This window comes from Anneissia japonica, unplaced genomic scaffold (genome assembly GCF_011630105.1).
Source record: "Anneissia japonica isolate Jap-2015-1 unplaced genomic scaffold, ASM1163010v1 scaffold287752_len1182401_cov188, whole genome shotgun sequence".
Taxonomy (NCBI): domain Eukaryota; kingdom Metazoa; phylum Echinodermata; class Crinoidea; order Comatulida; family Comatulidae; genus Anneissia; species Anneissia japonica.
Window position 1 is genome coordinate 656,849 of NW_022687544.1, and position 17,483 is coordinate 674,331.

Sequence of the window (17,483 nt, forward strand, 5' to 3'; positions counted from 1 at the left end):
ATATATATATATATATATATATATATATATATACATATATATATATATAAATGAATATAAAGTTGTCAGTTCAGGCAATGTATAGTGCTCGATGCTATGCAGAGCAGTATAATAATATATATATATATATATATGTATATGTATATATATATAATATGTATGTATATAATATATATATATATATATATGTATATATGTATATATATATGTATATATATGTATATATGTATAAAAGAATATAGGAAAATGGTAGTGGGAGGAGTTATTAATTAATAAACAATGCAGACTATATAATGAGAGGCATAAAGCCGGCTAAACAATTTAAGATAGATACAGTACTGATGAATTTGGTATACATATAAATAGTTAGTCATGAGAAGGGAGATTATAGTCGATCCTACAGTATGACGACTGTGGTATAATAAAGAAATACAGTAGTGTATTATTAACCAAAAGTCAGGATAAAAACAGAATTGTGAAACAGCCTCACATTTGGGTAACAATATAGGACGCAAGTATATAGTGTGTAATATAATGTAAGTATACAGCTTCATGACAGTCCAGCCCTCTAAATCTTTTTTTTTTAATCTGTTTTTTTAATAACTAAACAGAATTCACATCAATACAATATTTTGATTTACAGTCATTTTCTTCCTTTTTGTTTTTTTTTAATCATTTAACATTTCTTTATTATGAATATTATTATTATTATTATTATTTGCTAGGTTTTTAAAATTTACTTCACTACATATTGTTATTGATATTTATTTTTGTATAAACAAATAGAAAATAATAATGATGTTTCAGTAGTACAAATGTACTGTATTAATAATAGTCTCTAGCATTACTCAAACGTTACAGCCTCTCGTAAGCCCAGTATCATACCATTAGACCATAGAAGGACATAGTATACCGGTAGGTGCAATCTAAACCCCAGGCACTTTCCCTTACAACTGACTTACTCACACATAGTAGGACTGGAATAACATGTTGTAGCTACTCAGAATTTCATAGTAATTAATATTTAAATTAAGTTTGCCTCATATGAACTATAAACACAATTAAGCAAACAGATTAATATTAACAGTGTTCAAAACTCAAATAGGAACATAAGATATTATGATCATTTGAAACATAGCACTTCAACAAAAAGTTCCTTTTTCAGTTGTATGAAAAGAAGTTTCTCTACCGCACAGGTGGGCAAAGTGCGGCCCGGAAGCAATTTTTTGATGGCCCACGAAAACTAATGAAAAACCCTATAGCTACATTGGCTAAAAAACACCTTGTTTTTTATGGCCCGACACCGATCACATGTAAACATTAACATTAAAACGGAGAATAAAGTGGTGTACAAAAGAAGTGCTTGGAGGTTTTTGGAAGCTAAATAGAATTATCAAAGTTTGAGTGTGGCCCTCTGTGTTAAATCAAAAATTCAATTTGGCGCTCTGACTGATTTTTATGCCGACCCCTGCTCTAGTGGGATCCGAACCTGCAGCCTCTCACTATCAAGGCGAGTATCATATCATATCGTACCATCCGACTATAGAGACCTAACTACAGTGTAGGCACAGATCTCACCTTGATGTATTTTCATACATATGACATTACAGGATGACGCAGGAGGCGAGGATTCATTTGGATACTACAGTAATATTAACAATATTTTCTGGTTTACACTGAGAAACAAATCCTGGGATACTGATGATGTTATTTGGCCATGAATTAGGATATTAATTGTTGTTATTTTAAAATTGTTATTTTTATGGTAGTAGTAGAATGAATACAAGAAGCAAACTATGCACTTCTATAGCTGATGAAGCCCCCATAATCCATATACTACATTTGGATGAGAAGTTGAGAAAAAAATTTCAACACATCTTTGTAGCCTATTTTCAACTGTTAGAAGTCTCCATCCTTTCTAAGATGTTAGTCTGCAAAAACTCATTTTTATGATGATTTTTTAATTTTTGAAAAGCACAACGATTAAGCATAGATCTTATTGTATTTTTAACTCATTTAAAAAAAAATCTTGTGTACGATCACTGCTGTTTTCAGCTTTGATTTCTACGGCATCATGAAAAACACTGTAATGGGGAATATAAAATCACTCAGGAAATGAACAATGAGGCTAGGTTCAGGAAGGTCAAATGTTATACAACAAAATTTGTGATGGGTAACGAGAAGGAAGCATGTAAAGTTCCCTCGCTTAGGGCTTAAATTCAGTTAGTAGATTGACAATGAGTTCTAGCATGATTAACATCCTACAGTATGGTACTTCAGAATTACTTGATGGTATCTTTTGTCTGCAGTCTCACTTGGATCATTGAGCTTTACAGAAAGTTTATGTAATGATAGTTTTTTACAGCTACCAGACAAAACATAATGGGGATTTACTTTTTATAACTTTTAAAATAAATTTATATATTGCATGGTTCAAAAGTTGGTTCTGAATGAGGCACAAATCTCAAACGCTTAGTTTACTTGGCGCCATTGTTTGAGAAATTGTTTGATTTTGAAGGCAGCATTCCCAAACCACCTGTAAGTATCTATTTCTTTCCTCCATGGGTACATGAAGAAATCAATTAATTATATCAAATTCAAATATTCAAAGATCTAGAAGTTATCCATGATAGGCCTACTGATTACTGTAATATTACAATGATAGATACATTTATTTTTGAAAAAGATGGAAACAAATTCTAGACTTATTATCTGAAGAAGGCAAATAAATGTGAAAAAGAAATTTGAACCAGATATGATCAAACTAGACTATTTTGGGATTATGGTACAGTAGGTCAGAAATATAATGGTGCGAGACATTTGGCTGGGGCCAGTGGGTCCATGTTTATGGTGGGGGTTAAAGTATTTAATAGAGCCAATGATAAATGTGCCTTTCAGTGGCGGATCCAAGGGGTTGAGGGGGTTCCGACAAACTTCCCTGGAAGAAAGCAAAAAGTACTACTGGCCTACCCAAAGCATGCTAACCTAGGCATAAGTATGCCTACCTAAGCCTTCAATTAAATAAAATTAAAAACACTATTTTTGGTTCGATATCGTAAACATAAATTTTTGTACGAAAGTGCATTCTTCAGGCCCGTTGGAAAAAAGTGTATCCAACTACTCAGTATTGGAATATAATTTCTTTGATTTTTTTTCTTTATAATAGGCCTACTTACTATAATAATATTGAGATAAAACTATCTGACTTTTTCAAGAGGGGAAATCTTGAATTTTGAAGAACTTAAAAGTCATTAAAACACACATCAGAAGTCCGGAAAGCTCATTTCCGGCCATTTGTAATCAAAATTTTCCCAAAACCCTGTTTCTTTTTTGGGTTTTTTGGAAACATTTTGAATTCCACCCCTCCTTCAAATCCTGGATCTGCCGCTGCCTTTTTACATTTCCTCCCAACTCTGACCAGACCTGATTTTTTTTTTCATTGCACTATACTGTACTACTTCATTGATCTGATATATTCATCATTATTGCCTTGATAAGATCACATTTATCATACTGTAGTTCACCTCATGTTAACCCAACCCCTGGTATACAGTAACTATTAGTTCACCTTTACTAATTACTCTTTTACACAGTTTTGACTCCGACTTGCAAACATTTTCTTGTGCAGTTTCAAACCTGCTAAAAATTACCAAGTTGTCATAAAAATGTTACATGTGACATGTAACATTTTGAGCATAGAAGGCTACTGTATAAACATAAGCGCGGATTCTATAGGATAGGATAAGATTACCGACTGCTTACGATATTTGTAGAATGTATTTTTTTTTTTATAGTAGGCCTATTGTATTTGCATCAATATCTTATAGCTCTTTCATGGTGAATTATTACGGTACGGTGTGCTTTCTTTGTTTATTGTAGCTTGGAATATTCAATGAGTTGTTGAGGTTCTCTATTGTTATACACTCATAATGAAATAGTGTATATTCGTAGTTACAATTCATGACAACAATGGCTCTATTTTAAATCAATTTTAGGTTGTATTTATTCTACCACACACACTGTAGCAAAATATGTCAAGGGTCAGAGGCAAATATTCACAAATAATTAATATATCCACTCATAAGACTAGAAGGGTAGCCTGGATGCAATATATTTACATTATCATGGTGGGAAAAGGCCTACATTTAAATGATATCAACCCGAAGATACTGATATTATGATAGTTAGAATGGAAGGCACTATCCTGTATTATGTAATTTTTAATTAAAAAAGCTAATAATTTAACCTAAAAATATACAAACAAGCAGTTAATTGAATACTACAGCGTTCTGCAAGCTGCGGGTTGTGACCCACCAGCGGGTCACCAAAATATTTTGGTGGGTAAGGAAATCAACAAAGAAAATCAGCTATCTCAATTCTGTCTCCTAATTAACATTAGGCATTTTGATAATATTTACTTATTTTAATCTCAGTCCCAAAATGATGCACTAAGGCTACGTGTGGATTAGAAATAGTAGATAAGGGTGTCAGTGGATTGCGATTTATGTCTGAATTTTGAATCGATCATCAATCTAAAAGTTTGTGGAACATTGCTATACTTATACTACAGTGTACTACAGTTTTACTCCTACCAGTTTGTAAAGTGCTCCTGTTTGCAGTGTTTCTGTTCATCATTGATTCATATTCCACATTTTTTAGTTTGGTTTAGGCTGGACACATTTATCTTTTATAAAATATCACTAATTGTAGTTTGGCAACTAAATTTGCACTGCATAAATTCTTAACTACAAATGTTTTAAATCAATAACAAAGATTTTCACAAAGTTTGAATCAGTTGTTCAGAATTCATAACGATAAAAATGATAAGGATTTTAAATTAAGGATTAATGGAAGGACAGGAAGTTTGGTCCACTATAACTGGCCCCAAGTAAATGAATCAATGCGTACCAATGTTTCCTGTTCATTTGGATTACATGGCCCATGGCCTTAGCATCCGTACTCTGCAGTAAATGATTGTCTCAATTTTATGGTTTTTTGAATTGCTATCAGTTACTTTCTGCATTAACAGTATACAGTACAGTATTGTGATAGTGTTCATTAATATTTGTTACCATATTTTCCCCAGAGAAAACTTGAACATTTAGTTTGCGAAATTGAGGGTGAAGCTCTGAGAATACTGTATATGTTTTTTTTTAATTGAGGCCCAAAATCAGAGCACTATACTATAGTAGCCTGAGCTATCCTAGACCAGCTGAGCCTAAAAAGGTAACATGAACACAAAACCTGAATTTTGTTCTTGTTTTCTGAAAATGGCTTTCAAAGTCAGTTTTTTAAAATCTAAATGGTAATTTTTTTTTTTTTATGCAGATTGGGCGCTATATAAGTTTTCATATATTACAGTATTAATAATTTACTACATACTCTAGTGAAACAGATTTGTGTTTATAAAAGATGCTTGCCTTCTCCATGTGTTCCCTGTCCTTCCTGCCAACAAAATTCTTATACTCATGTGGTGAGATATATGCCTTGCCTTTGTAGACGTACAGGAACAAGTTGCCAGCAGCAAAATCTGTCCCCTGTGATTCTACATCATACAGTTTGTTGCCAAGGAAATAAATGAGATGTTTTCTTTGATTACATTGACAGCTGAAGAAACATACTAAGGTATGTTCACTGCATTTCAACCTAGATGATTTTGAGCCCTATGAGTTGCGGCGGCGGATGTTAAGGAAAGGAGTCCTGCCTTCAAGATTCCTCAAAGATGAAGATGGCATGCATCCACTCCGACCGATGAGGAGGAGAAGAAAGTAAGATAAGAATCTTGACATCATTGTCAATTCTCGAGTATTAATAGAATTTTTTATTTCTACTCGTTTAAAAATGGGTACCTGGGCAGTGGCAGGATGTTCTGGCATTGAATGTATTGGTGGTGCACTTTTTAGTGGTAGATAAAAAAGAGAATTTCTAGGGGAGTGGAGAATATTGCATTTCTGCTAGTTTGCTATTTTTTTTTTATTGTATGAGAGAAGTTAATTTTATAAATAACTGATCAAATGATGAGATGAACATTGTAAACTGCTTTGAGACTTTCTTGTATAATTTTTTATACAAATCAAAAACATTATATCAAAATATCAACATAAAGAAAGCTTTGATAATTTTCGAACGTGTAAATATTTCAGACTGTAGTACAGAAACTAACCACTATGTGAACGGTAGGTTATAGAAATGATAGTATAATATCGTTTCTTTGAACACAAGCTCTGAGGCATACACCTTTTCAGGTGATTGTTAAGTGATGTAATAAAACATAACACATAAATAATTTTCAAAATAGGTGGTAACAATAGATACAATAGGAGCAGCATGCTGTTTCAGCTGCTAGTTCTGCTGTTTTGGTTATTATATATTTATTTTTTTATTAATATTATTGCTGTTCAGTATTCACAAATTGTTAATAAAAATTCATTCTACCACTACGTTTTGTGTTTCTTCTTAGTGCAAACAAGGTTCCAAAAGTAGCAAGTACTGTAGTTAACCCAACAGCAGCAATTTCACAAAATGTTCATCTTCCCAATAGTAAGTTAAATTGTGATTTACACTTGATTATCCATATTTTCTTTTGAATATATAGTGTGAACCAGCAATAATACTGTAATGTTTTGTTTTTTTTTAAAATCTAAATACCTGATCTCATAATCTAATAAAAGTCAATATAATCCTCTCTCATATACATAGTTTTTCTAAATTCTAAAGAAAGAACTGTCCTATTTTGTTTTTGACTAAATATATTGTGAAACACATTGTTCTTTATGTGTGCTAACATTTTTGTTTTTGTTTTTCAATATGAATTTGAATTTCCAAAATAAAATATGATTGATTAATTGATTGGTTAAACAATCAGTTAGATTTGTATTCCGTTAATTAATGTTAACCATATTTTGACATATATTTACAATTGTATGTAATTCCTGTCTCTTCACAGTGTCACCACTTATATCTGGATGTCTGATGATGTCGCCAAATAGACTTCCGTATGCCTTTCCCTTCACTTATGGCATGTCCCCATTTGTGCACCCACCTATGACACCAGCACAGATGAATTCCTTATTCATACAGAACCAAATGGAAAACCAAGCCCTGAAAGTCAGAATGGATTCAAACCCTCCAGTCAGCACTCAGACTGTACCATCTATCGTTGTACCAGTTCAAAGTTTACATAACTCGCAGATAAAGGAACAAAGTCTTCCTCAAGCACCTAATCACCATGTGCCTGAGGTAGCAATAGATCTTACACAGCTCAAACAAACTGAGTCAAGACCATTAGACAGCAATAACATACAAGTCTTGCAACAACCTCTTCAGCATGGTGCCATACAAGGTGTTGGCACACCGATGGTGTTGGACTCCAGACAAGTGAAATCAAAGACATCGATACTATGGCCAATGGCACGGCTTTATCGTCGAGGTGAGCCGCATGCGGAGAATGTGGAAGCATCAAGAAACGAGGCCCTAATGAGACAGCAGGCAGATGCAGCACTCAGACAACTCACTGCACAACATCAACTCATGTTTGCTTCAATGGTTAAACAACCAACAAAGTTTTCCCAACCAATCACAAGCATACAGTCCACATCAGCTCAAGAACTGATTGTAAATATGCCAACTCAAATTCAGTTTGAAAGTGTAGATAGTACACCTGATTGCTTGCCAATTAGTGTACAGCAAAGCTTAATTAGTGAAGACCAGAAAACTCGCCCATCTTTTCAAACTACAAATGTTGTTGACCATAATATTTCAGAATCTGAATGTAGGTTGAATTCTCAAAACTCAGTCTCACGCCAAGACAGCAAGAGGTCTTTAAGTAATATCATAAGTCGTCTCAAAGAAAAAGTTAATGAAGATCCCTCTGATTGCTCAATAAGTGAACCGCTTAGAAAGTCTGTATCTAGTTCCAGTACAGATGCTGGAGACAAAAACGGATGTACCAAAGTTTATTCACGGCTAGGTTCAAGTGTGAAGGATGCGGTACAGATGGTAACGATTATCAAAATAGTAGAGCAACAAGATGAACTTGCTACAACAACTAAACTGATGATAGAGCTACCACCAAAAGAATTGCATTCAAGAAAGAAAACTACAAATTCTAAGGAGTCTCGCCAAATTGTGTTGGAAGTTGTTCAAAAGAAGGGAATGATAAATAATTCTCAGCTATCCACAAATGATGGAAAAGAGATAGATAAATTAAAGGAAGAATCAATGTCAAGTCGTACGCCCCTAGATTTGTCAGTACGTGAGGAAAAATGGGTGCATACTAATGGATATGCTCATAATGCTAACATCATTCATGGCAAAGAGTTGAATAGAAATTCAAACGAAATCACAGAAAATAATGACTCACCAGATATATCTAGCAATTCTTTATCATATAGTAAGCAAGTCTATCAACTTCCACTAATTAATAAAGATGCCCAGAAACAAGATGTTATTGGCTATGATATCCTGCAGATGTTATCCAGCCATGATAACCCCACCCAGTTGTTAGAGAATCAAGATTTTACTCTTAGGCTTTTTAAGTTTGTTGGTACATGTAATGCATCTTCATGCATTAATTCTGCAAGTAATGAAGAATTGGCTTGTACAGAAGAGGCTCTTGACCTTAGTGTTAATGGTAAACACCCACCAGATGATTACAAATATATTGAGAGTGAAAACCAGCAGTTGGAAACATCTCTTAACTCCATTACTTCGGAACCAGACAAAAAATGTACTGCTGCAAAGGAGATTGACAGCAAGAACTGGAACAAATATAGAGTAGTGTTTGACAAACGACTCAAAGTGCTGCAAGCGAAAGAAGCTGCTGTCTTCTATGAGACCATTTATAAATTTCAGATGCCTGAAGGAGTGATGGATGAAGCATACCTTCTAAACAACTTCTCAATTCAGAAAGTAGATCTTCAGGGAACATCAGGTGAATCTGTTTACTTCTGCAACAAATGTGTGAAGACCCTCAAGAATTTGAAGGAAGGACTAGAGCATGCGAAGAAACACTGTGAGAGGAAAAGATTCAAGTGCAAATCCTGTTCTAAGACGTACTCATCTATAGGAATGATCGAGAGTCATGTTGAGCGGTATGTCCAACCTGATGAAAAGAAGTTGGCATGTGATGCATGCATCAAGAAGTTTGCCTTTCGAGGATCCCTCATGATGCATGTGAAGCTGGCACATCGTGACATGGAGAAAGTTCGTTGTAACCTGTGCCATAAGGAGATTAAGCGTCACTACATGAACACCCACATGAAGCGGCATCGCAATGAGCGTCCACACAAGTGCAACATTTGCGGAAAAGGTTTTGTAGCAAAGAAAGTACTCACCACACATCTGAGTATCCACACTGGCTATAAACCTTACAAATGCCAGTATTGTGGTAGAGGCTTCACCGTTAAGAGTAATATGCAACTGCATGAGCGCACTCATACTGGTGATCGACCATTCATCTGCACCGTTTGTGGGAAGGATTTCATCAACCGTGGGACCCTCAAAGGTCACATGCTCACTCGACATCATATTAATCTTGGCAAGGTCCATAAGTGTCGCCATTGTACTGACAGCTTCACCCGCCTCAAGACTTTGGTTGAGCATATGGAGAAAACCCACAAGCATCTGTACAGGAAAGATGTCTCTTCTTTAGAAAGCCTTCCACAAGAGAAACAGCTAAGTCAGGATAGCGAAAAATAAACCTGACCAGAAAATTTTTATTTGTATCATTTAATACTTTGATAAGGTTTGTGAACTTTACCCATGAAAAATTGCATTATAATTTTGTTAACATTCCTTGGCATGTTTGTCAGTAATCGCATGGAATTTATTTGAGTATGCGGCACTTACCAGATGGAATAGAGTTTAATGGAATTGTTATGCTCCATCATGTAAATTCTGCTTACTCAAAAAAATGTGTTTACAGAAACTTTGCGAGTGATAAAAAATATGGTGGCATTATCTTTTTTTAGGCATTATTTATTAATAATTTCCTATTCATTTAAAAACTTAATTAATTAATCAGTTTATTTTATTGATGGACATTTGTAAAAGAGGTTCTTTGATGAATACAGAAACATTTGTAAACATGTCGGAGCAAAACTGTTATTTTCCGATTACAAAAACAAGTAAAAAGTTTGTTGGGTATAAGGTATATAATAGCTCTGTACATTTGATACTATGTAACCAAGAAAATTTAGTATATCGTAGATGGTTAATTGCATATATAGAAAAAGGTAGAAAATTGTAATATTGTTGTAAATGATTAATATTTAGGTGTTAAATGCCAAGGTTTCCTTCCAGGATGTAAAATATTTACTGTTTTTCAATGGAGATTAATCTGTCTAAAATGATTTTTTTTTTTTAGAATAATTCTTTGGGAAATTAGCACAGTTTTAGGATTTAAGTACATTTATTTTTGTAAACGCAACAAGGACTGTGCATTAAATATTTAGTTTTGGTGTTAGTTTCTTAAAGAGATCCTTTGGTTACAATGAATTAATGTACAGTGTAGTGTTAGTATGAAAGCTCAGTGTTATAAGCAAGGAAACTACGTTGGCAAAACAGTGCTGCTGTTTACTTTTGACAGCAGCTGAAAGTAAACCTCATTTAATTGTGCAAACAGAATTTAAAATATTGTTAATTAGAATGTTTTGAAAGTAAAACTGTTTTCCAAATTATGGAGGTTGGAAATAGTTTGAATGTTTAGGAATGTATTTCTACCAGTGTATAAAAAAAAAATCCAAGCGAAAACCAAAACATAAAAATAGGATGTTTTTTTCAAAAGTGTTTTCAGTCATATTATGTTTAACATTTTATTTTATTTTAAATTATTAATTTATTTCACTGCAAATTCAAAACTTGAACGAAGTTCGTTAACAGAAGTGATTACGATACAGTAAGTTGTTGGTTGGTCACTGTAAAGTTTGAATGCAGAACAAAGAAATGGATTTTGTTGAGTTAAAATGCAGGTAAAAACAAATTTCATTGGCACACCATTACCTACCTCTTTTATTAGTGCTGATTACTTAGTTGAACATGGTTATAAACACAATGGGTGTTTTTAATTAAGGTTTTAAAAATTATTTTTAAGGAATAGTGAAAGTAACCTCATATTTTATGGCATTGGATAATATTTTTAACTGAAACTACTGTAGTGGTATAATACTCACATTACTATTATTTTTTATGATACTACGTACTACTAGTGTAGTAAAGTATTATTATATTTTATCATTATTATTATGTTATTATGATTATTATTTGAAAGCATTCCATCTTGGGATTTTACAAGAATGGCCAGTAAACGCAGTATACATTATTCTTAGTATTGTTTTCTATACATGTATTGTCCTTTTTATGTAAATGTAGATTTCTGTGTAATAACATATTTGGACATAAAAAAATTCTATTCCTTGTTTATCTGTAGCAGATTGACATGTTAAATTCATATATTTAATGTTTTATATTCAAAGTTCAGCCTCTAACCAAATATACTTGATTATAGATTTTCATAATTTCCCCCTAAATCGTAGAATTTTGTAATAGCATTACTCTTCTTCTATAAATTGAAAGTGTGAACGTGTGGTATTTTCCAGTAATGTGGTTGTTTAAAGACAATTCAAATCCTAAAGTGACCAAATGGTTTTTCAAATGCATTTTATTCACCAGTTTTAATGTATTTAAAATATCAGAAGTGTGTGATAGATGAGAAGGTAAATATTTATCAAAAAAAAAAATACAGTAATTAGTTTATATTTATGTAAAACAAACCAACTAAACCAATGTAATTGTTATAGTATGCTTTGAACAATATTCAAACTAAACTTTCTATTTTTTGCTGAAAGTTTGAGGAATATGCATTGTATTTCCTATCAAGATTTCTTTGGCAAGTTTACAAGGAATTAATGGAGAGATTAAGATTTACATTATACAGTACATTGTTTTAGTCTTGTGTTTACAGTAACAAGTCTGTGAGATTTAAACAATCTTTAACTTCCTTCTTTTTATTTCCCAAGTGGACCTCAAACTTTGGTTTGAAGAGACAACTTTACTACAACATAGTATTTGTTTTCAGTAAAGGATCATTAATGACCATGGAACTATACATAAACATGGGCTTTCTTCAGCTTAATTTTCAGGGTAGTGTTTTTTAGTCTCTTAACAATTTCAGCAGCTGATGGTTCTGAGTGATTTGAACAAATCTAGTTTCCAACAAAAAAAATTTTGTTGAAGATATTTAAGTTAATTAAAAATATCATGTACTTAAACAGGAGTAATGGGTATATAGATGTGGCAGGGAACTTTTGCTTATTCATTTTGTGTGAAGGAGCTGATTATTTTGGCCCTCAATAAAAATATAATTTACAATTGAAAAAAAAAAGTTTTTTATGGATGTAATTTTAGTTATAATAAATAAATAACTAATGAGTTACTGTATATCATCATGATTAGATTTAAGTTAAATTAAATTTAAACAATATTTTGTAACTGTATCATATAATGCCAGTAGGAAGAAAAGCAATACACGATGCACAGTTGCCCAAATCATGTTTTGTAGATATAGTATGTATCTTTTCAATTATAAGGATGTTGGTTTGCCCTTATTATAAGGCCAGTATTTTCTATACGTTTTCAATTTATCAATTATTTTTTGGGTTATAAATATAGATTAAGGTTAGTATAGATCTACAGGTATTTGGTAGTAGTTTTAGGATTTAAACTTACTTTTGATGGATGAAATCATAAAGCGCCATTTGTACTTGTACTGCAACAAAATTCACCTCAAATCTTTCAGAATCTAGTGCATGGTAGGCCATTTATGTTTTTTTTTCATTATGGTGAAGTAATAATATCGATTTGTTTTTGGTATTCATATGAAACTTGGAAATATAAACTCACAAAAAATAATATACTGTACTGTATAATATGTTAAATCAGTTGGTTGATGCATAAAATTATGGTAAAAGCATATGACAACATAACGTTTGCATGCTTAGCGTCTGTGTATGTTGTTAAGTATCTAAGTACTGTAATTTATCAACTTGTAGCAGTGCATAAAATCAAAGTAATCTTGATGGTTGTTTGCAGCAATATGACAACTGACAATTTTTAGAAAACTTTTCAAGGACAGTAACTCAGGATATTGTATAAAATATTTATCAACTTTTGATTTACAGTAGTACGTCACTGCCTTTGTCATTTACTGAGTGGGAGGAGAAAGGGGGTGGGGCTATCTCCAGTTATGCTCATTTCATAAAATATCATAATGCATTATTTTAGGGCTTCAGAGTATAATGCTCTGGCCAGATTATCAGATTTTTTTGGCAGAAAATATATGCCCATATGTAGATATGATGTGCCTATATATGGTCATGATGTGATGTCATTATGACCATATTTAGGCATGTCACATGTTGTCCTTGTCTGGACAGTGCTTTGGATTGCGTAAAAAATACAGTAGGAATTAAGCAAAACCCTGTATTAAGTCAAGATTGTACTGTGTTGAATGGCTTAGACAAGTGGAATGACTTTCAGCGGCATTAACAATATTGCTTGATACATAGCTTTGATAAATGGTATTTGCATCAAAATGAAAGCCTTGTTACCTGCACATTGTGTCCTGTGCGGGTATGCTTGGCTCATGACTCCCGAGTTGTTCAGACTATCTTGTGTGTTGTCCTGGTGCCCCAAAATAATCATCTAATATTATCATCTTTATTTCTCTTTAATTTTTGTATGCCAATCCCTTCTAAATACTGATTTATCAAATATTCCAAAGTATTTTAAGAATCACCACCACAGTGTTAAACTTGATTCAACCCTCTTCATACCCATGTTGCACCAGCTTATAATGCTGTGACTATAAGTAATATTTGGTAATTTTTATTATTTATTTAATACCATGATTTACTATCAAGTATTGTATTATTAACAATATATTTTTTACAAGCCCTCAATGGTTATTGATGTTGAAGTTAATGAAAAAGAAAGATTTTATGATTTAATGTTTTCATGTTATTTTGATAATGAGAAAAAAAAATTCATATTTTATTTACATGTGCTCTGGAGAAAAGAATCTGTAATGTGAGCATACTCTGTTTGGTAAAAATGCATCATACCACAATGGTTATAAACAGTGATTTATCAACGTTGATGTTTTTTAAGAAAGTAATTTAATTTTAATTATAACTGATGAGAAATCAAATTAAATTTTTATTTATCAATTCAACAAAATGATGTACTTTTAGACAAAAACAAATGCAATATGTAGCACCAAGTATTGACAATTCTTGATTCGAAATATGGTACTCATCAACTCATTTACTCTTGGTAGTTATTATGGCATTATGTAATAGAGGACTTCACCGTTATCGTACAAAGTTTATCTCATCTTCATGTCATCTTATATCCATTCTATTCAATTTGATAAATATCTGAATGATTAAAAATAAATTTAACCCAGGTACAGTACATGGCATAATGTGTAGATATACCAGGAGTTACTGTCAATATTTGTGTATGTTTCTATGAGCTGGTGTTGTAATTGGGCTGTGTGGTTTCATAAGGATAAATTAGCGTACCAGGCGCTACTATTAATATGTAACAAAAGGGTATACGTGCTACCTCTAGTAGAGCATAGCGAGTATTGTATATGTACGTCTTAATTGTTCGGTGGAATAAATAACTGCAAGTATACTAAACACCAGTGTCTTTGTATATTTTTTTTAGTGTACAAAAAAAATATATTTTGCTTCACTGCAGGCTCTTTACAAATTATCATAATTAATATTAATATATTATACACAAAAAAATTAAAAATATTAAATTTTAACCCCAGCCTTTGCTGGTGTTGACACCTTCCTGACAGGATGTTATAACACTATGAATTACTGTTGTGCAAGATGATTCTATCGCTGATTTTAATATAACAATCAGATTTTAATTCATTCATAGCATATATCTTTTCAAATTTGACAAAGTAGGCTTCAAGACCAATAAATGGTAACATTTCAATCATTTTTATCAGCATCATACTCTGATCAATTATATTCAAAATCAAGAATCATTTAATTGGAGAAAAACATTTACAGAACAAGGACAACATTGGAAAGTACAGCACTGTAATAAAAAAAGCTACAGCTCTTAGGCCTATAACCATTTCATTCTAATGATGTAACCAGTGTCATACCAAGGCATATTCATGAGAGTGGGAGGGTGATGCGGTGCGATGCTAGATGGGATGAAGGTGATATGAAGAGATTTTTCTATACTTGAGTGTAGCCTTTTTAAGCAAGGTTTTAGTGTTGGGGGTGGGTGAAAACCCGAACCTTCTTGAAGCAAATTCCCCCCATGCCTCTTTATGTCATGTATTGAACGAATGAATTTGATCTTGGATTTTCCCCAGATTTGAACACAGGTTTGGGGTGTGCACCTTCCTCCTCCCCTTTGCATTCACATCTTAATTTCATTTTTTTTTTAGTTTTTTAGTGGCTTAACATGGTCAATAGTTGTGCACTTGAATAGCGGATATCTAAGCGCTCATCCAGAACAACAGAAAAAAAAAACAAACATGAATAATGGTTGAAACTTTTAGGATGGTTTTATTGTGGAAGGCGGTATAAAAATGCACGAACATTGACCATTGTCAAGTTTATGATAGCTCAACACTATAGCTTGGCATACACTGTGTCATAAAACGATGGATCTGCAGTGGTTAATGACTTTTAATTTTATTACTGCACATAGTGATAGCCATCGCCACTGACTTCCATGAGACAATTGATAATAAAATATTGAAAACATGCAAATATTATGAATTTGCGGGAGATGGGTTATTTCAAGAAGATTCTTGCTTGCTTGCGGGAGTGCGGAAGGTTTCCAGATTTCCGGGAGACGCCCGCGAGTTCCGGGAGACGCCCGCGAGTTCCGGGAGACTTTGCAGGGGCGGATACAGGATTTAGCAAAAGGGGGGGCGCCAATGGTGGGAAGCACCGAGGGCAGGGGCTGATCCAGCCTGCCAGAAAAGGGGGTGGGGGCGCAATTTGCGAGCGAAGCGAGCAGCCTCAGGCTGGGGGTCAGGGGCGGGGGGCGCCCAGGGCCCCCAGGGGGGTCCAAGGGGGCGAAGCCCAGCACATTTGAGGAATATGAGGTTGTATTGAGTCGATTTTGACTAGCATGGTAGTTTTCAGTATGTCTTTTTAAAAGAAATTTTAATACAGGGTACCTGCAATATGCAACTATGACATGTGTTATTAAATTAGTAATTATTCATCTACTCACAGCTGTGGGTTTTAGTGCCTCTTCCACGAACATCTCAAACATAGTCTTTGACAACATGCAAAGGCTCATAAATGTACACCATTTTAAAAGAGAAATTTCACTTCTAGAAACTATGATGAAGTTTCTCAGCAACATTGAGCATAAAAATCACAAAATCAGCAAAAAGGAAAACTAATGTCCAAAATCCGTTAAAAGTCGTCAAAAAACAAAATCCGCTACTGTATATTAACATTGAGTAAATTACAAGTGTCTATTTATCTGCAAGTGGATTTATGAATAGCACTCTCCTAAGGTGTTTTTGGTAGGAAAAGAAGACTTAAACACTGTGGGTGTAATTTTTTCTTTGCAAATAAATAAGTGGGGGGGGGGGGGCGTACGCCCTCCTAAATCCGCCACTGGAAATAGGCCTATAGGCCCTAAGTTTTAGCAGGCCTACTTTGTTTCATGTTAATTAGAGACAGTACAGGATTACACAATTTTAGTATATCTTTTGAATTACACAATATGATTAAATCAGGTACTGTACTTGAAAACAAAAAGGAAGCAAAACTTACACGTCAAAAGTGTCAAATGTTGTCTACACAAAAACTGTACTTTATTAAAAGAGTAAGTCTACTGAAGGGGTGTTGTCAATGGAGATGTGCACACATATCAGTGTACTGTGGTCACTGTTCATGGGGTTGTCTGACAGCACATACCTGCTGACCTCGATAGAGAATGATTGCACAAAGGTTTCCATACTGGTGCATCTCCACTGTCTTTGTAGCTATGCATTGCGCAACGTGACATAGAATCAACCTTTTTTATGGAATCGTGTATCCATTCAATTATCTAAAAAAAAAAAATGTTTTTTTTTGTGTTAAGGGGGGGGGGGGCGCGTCGCAGGAACACACCTTGTCATGTGTGTTCTCTATAGAACCATCATTACTGTATATCAATTAAAGACCTTCTGTTTCACACACATAGTTACCAACTGTCTTGCATCGTGCGGGACAGTCCCGCATTTCAAGGTAATTTTGGTTGAAACACGCATTTTGCAGAAACGCATGTGTGATCATAAATTTGTCACGCATTTACCACAAGTCTATGCCTGATAACGAATTATCACGAATTCAGGGGAAAATGTATTTAAAATTAGAATAAATTGGTTTTATTAAAAATATAAAAACGGTCATGAGTCATTAGACATAATGTGAATACCG

The 17,483-nt window shown here is 33.5% G+C and overlaps 1 protein-coding gene across 1 annotated transcript; it reads left to right on the forward strand.

Annotated features, from left to right (window-relative positions):
• Nucleotides 1-5,270: 5,270 nt before the first annotated feature.
• LOC117120102 lies at nt 5,271-14,702 on the forward strand. The gene is made up of 4 exons (XM_033265116.1): nt 5,271-5,282; nt 5,608-5,768; nt 6,461-6,540; nt 6,947-14,702. Exons 1-4 carry the CDS (start codon nt 5,271-5,273, stop codon nt 9,697-9,699), a joined length of 3,006 nt encoding a protein of 1,001 aa, XP_033121007.1. The 3' UTR covers nt 9,700-14,702.
• The last annotated feature ends 2,781 nt before the right edge of the window (nt 14,703-17,483 follow it).

Coding starts and splice junctions, on each gene's coding strand:
- LOC117120102 (XM_033265116.1), top strand. Junction 5,769..6,460: donor CCGATGAGGAGGAGAAGAAA/GTAAGATAAGAA, acceptor GTTTCTTCTTAG/TGCAAACAAGGTTCCAAAAG. Junction 6,541..6,946: donor AAATGTTCATCTTCCCAATA/GTAAGTTAAATT, acceptor GTCTCTTCACAG/TGTCACCACTTATATCTGGA.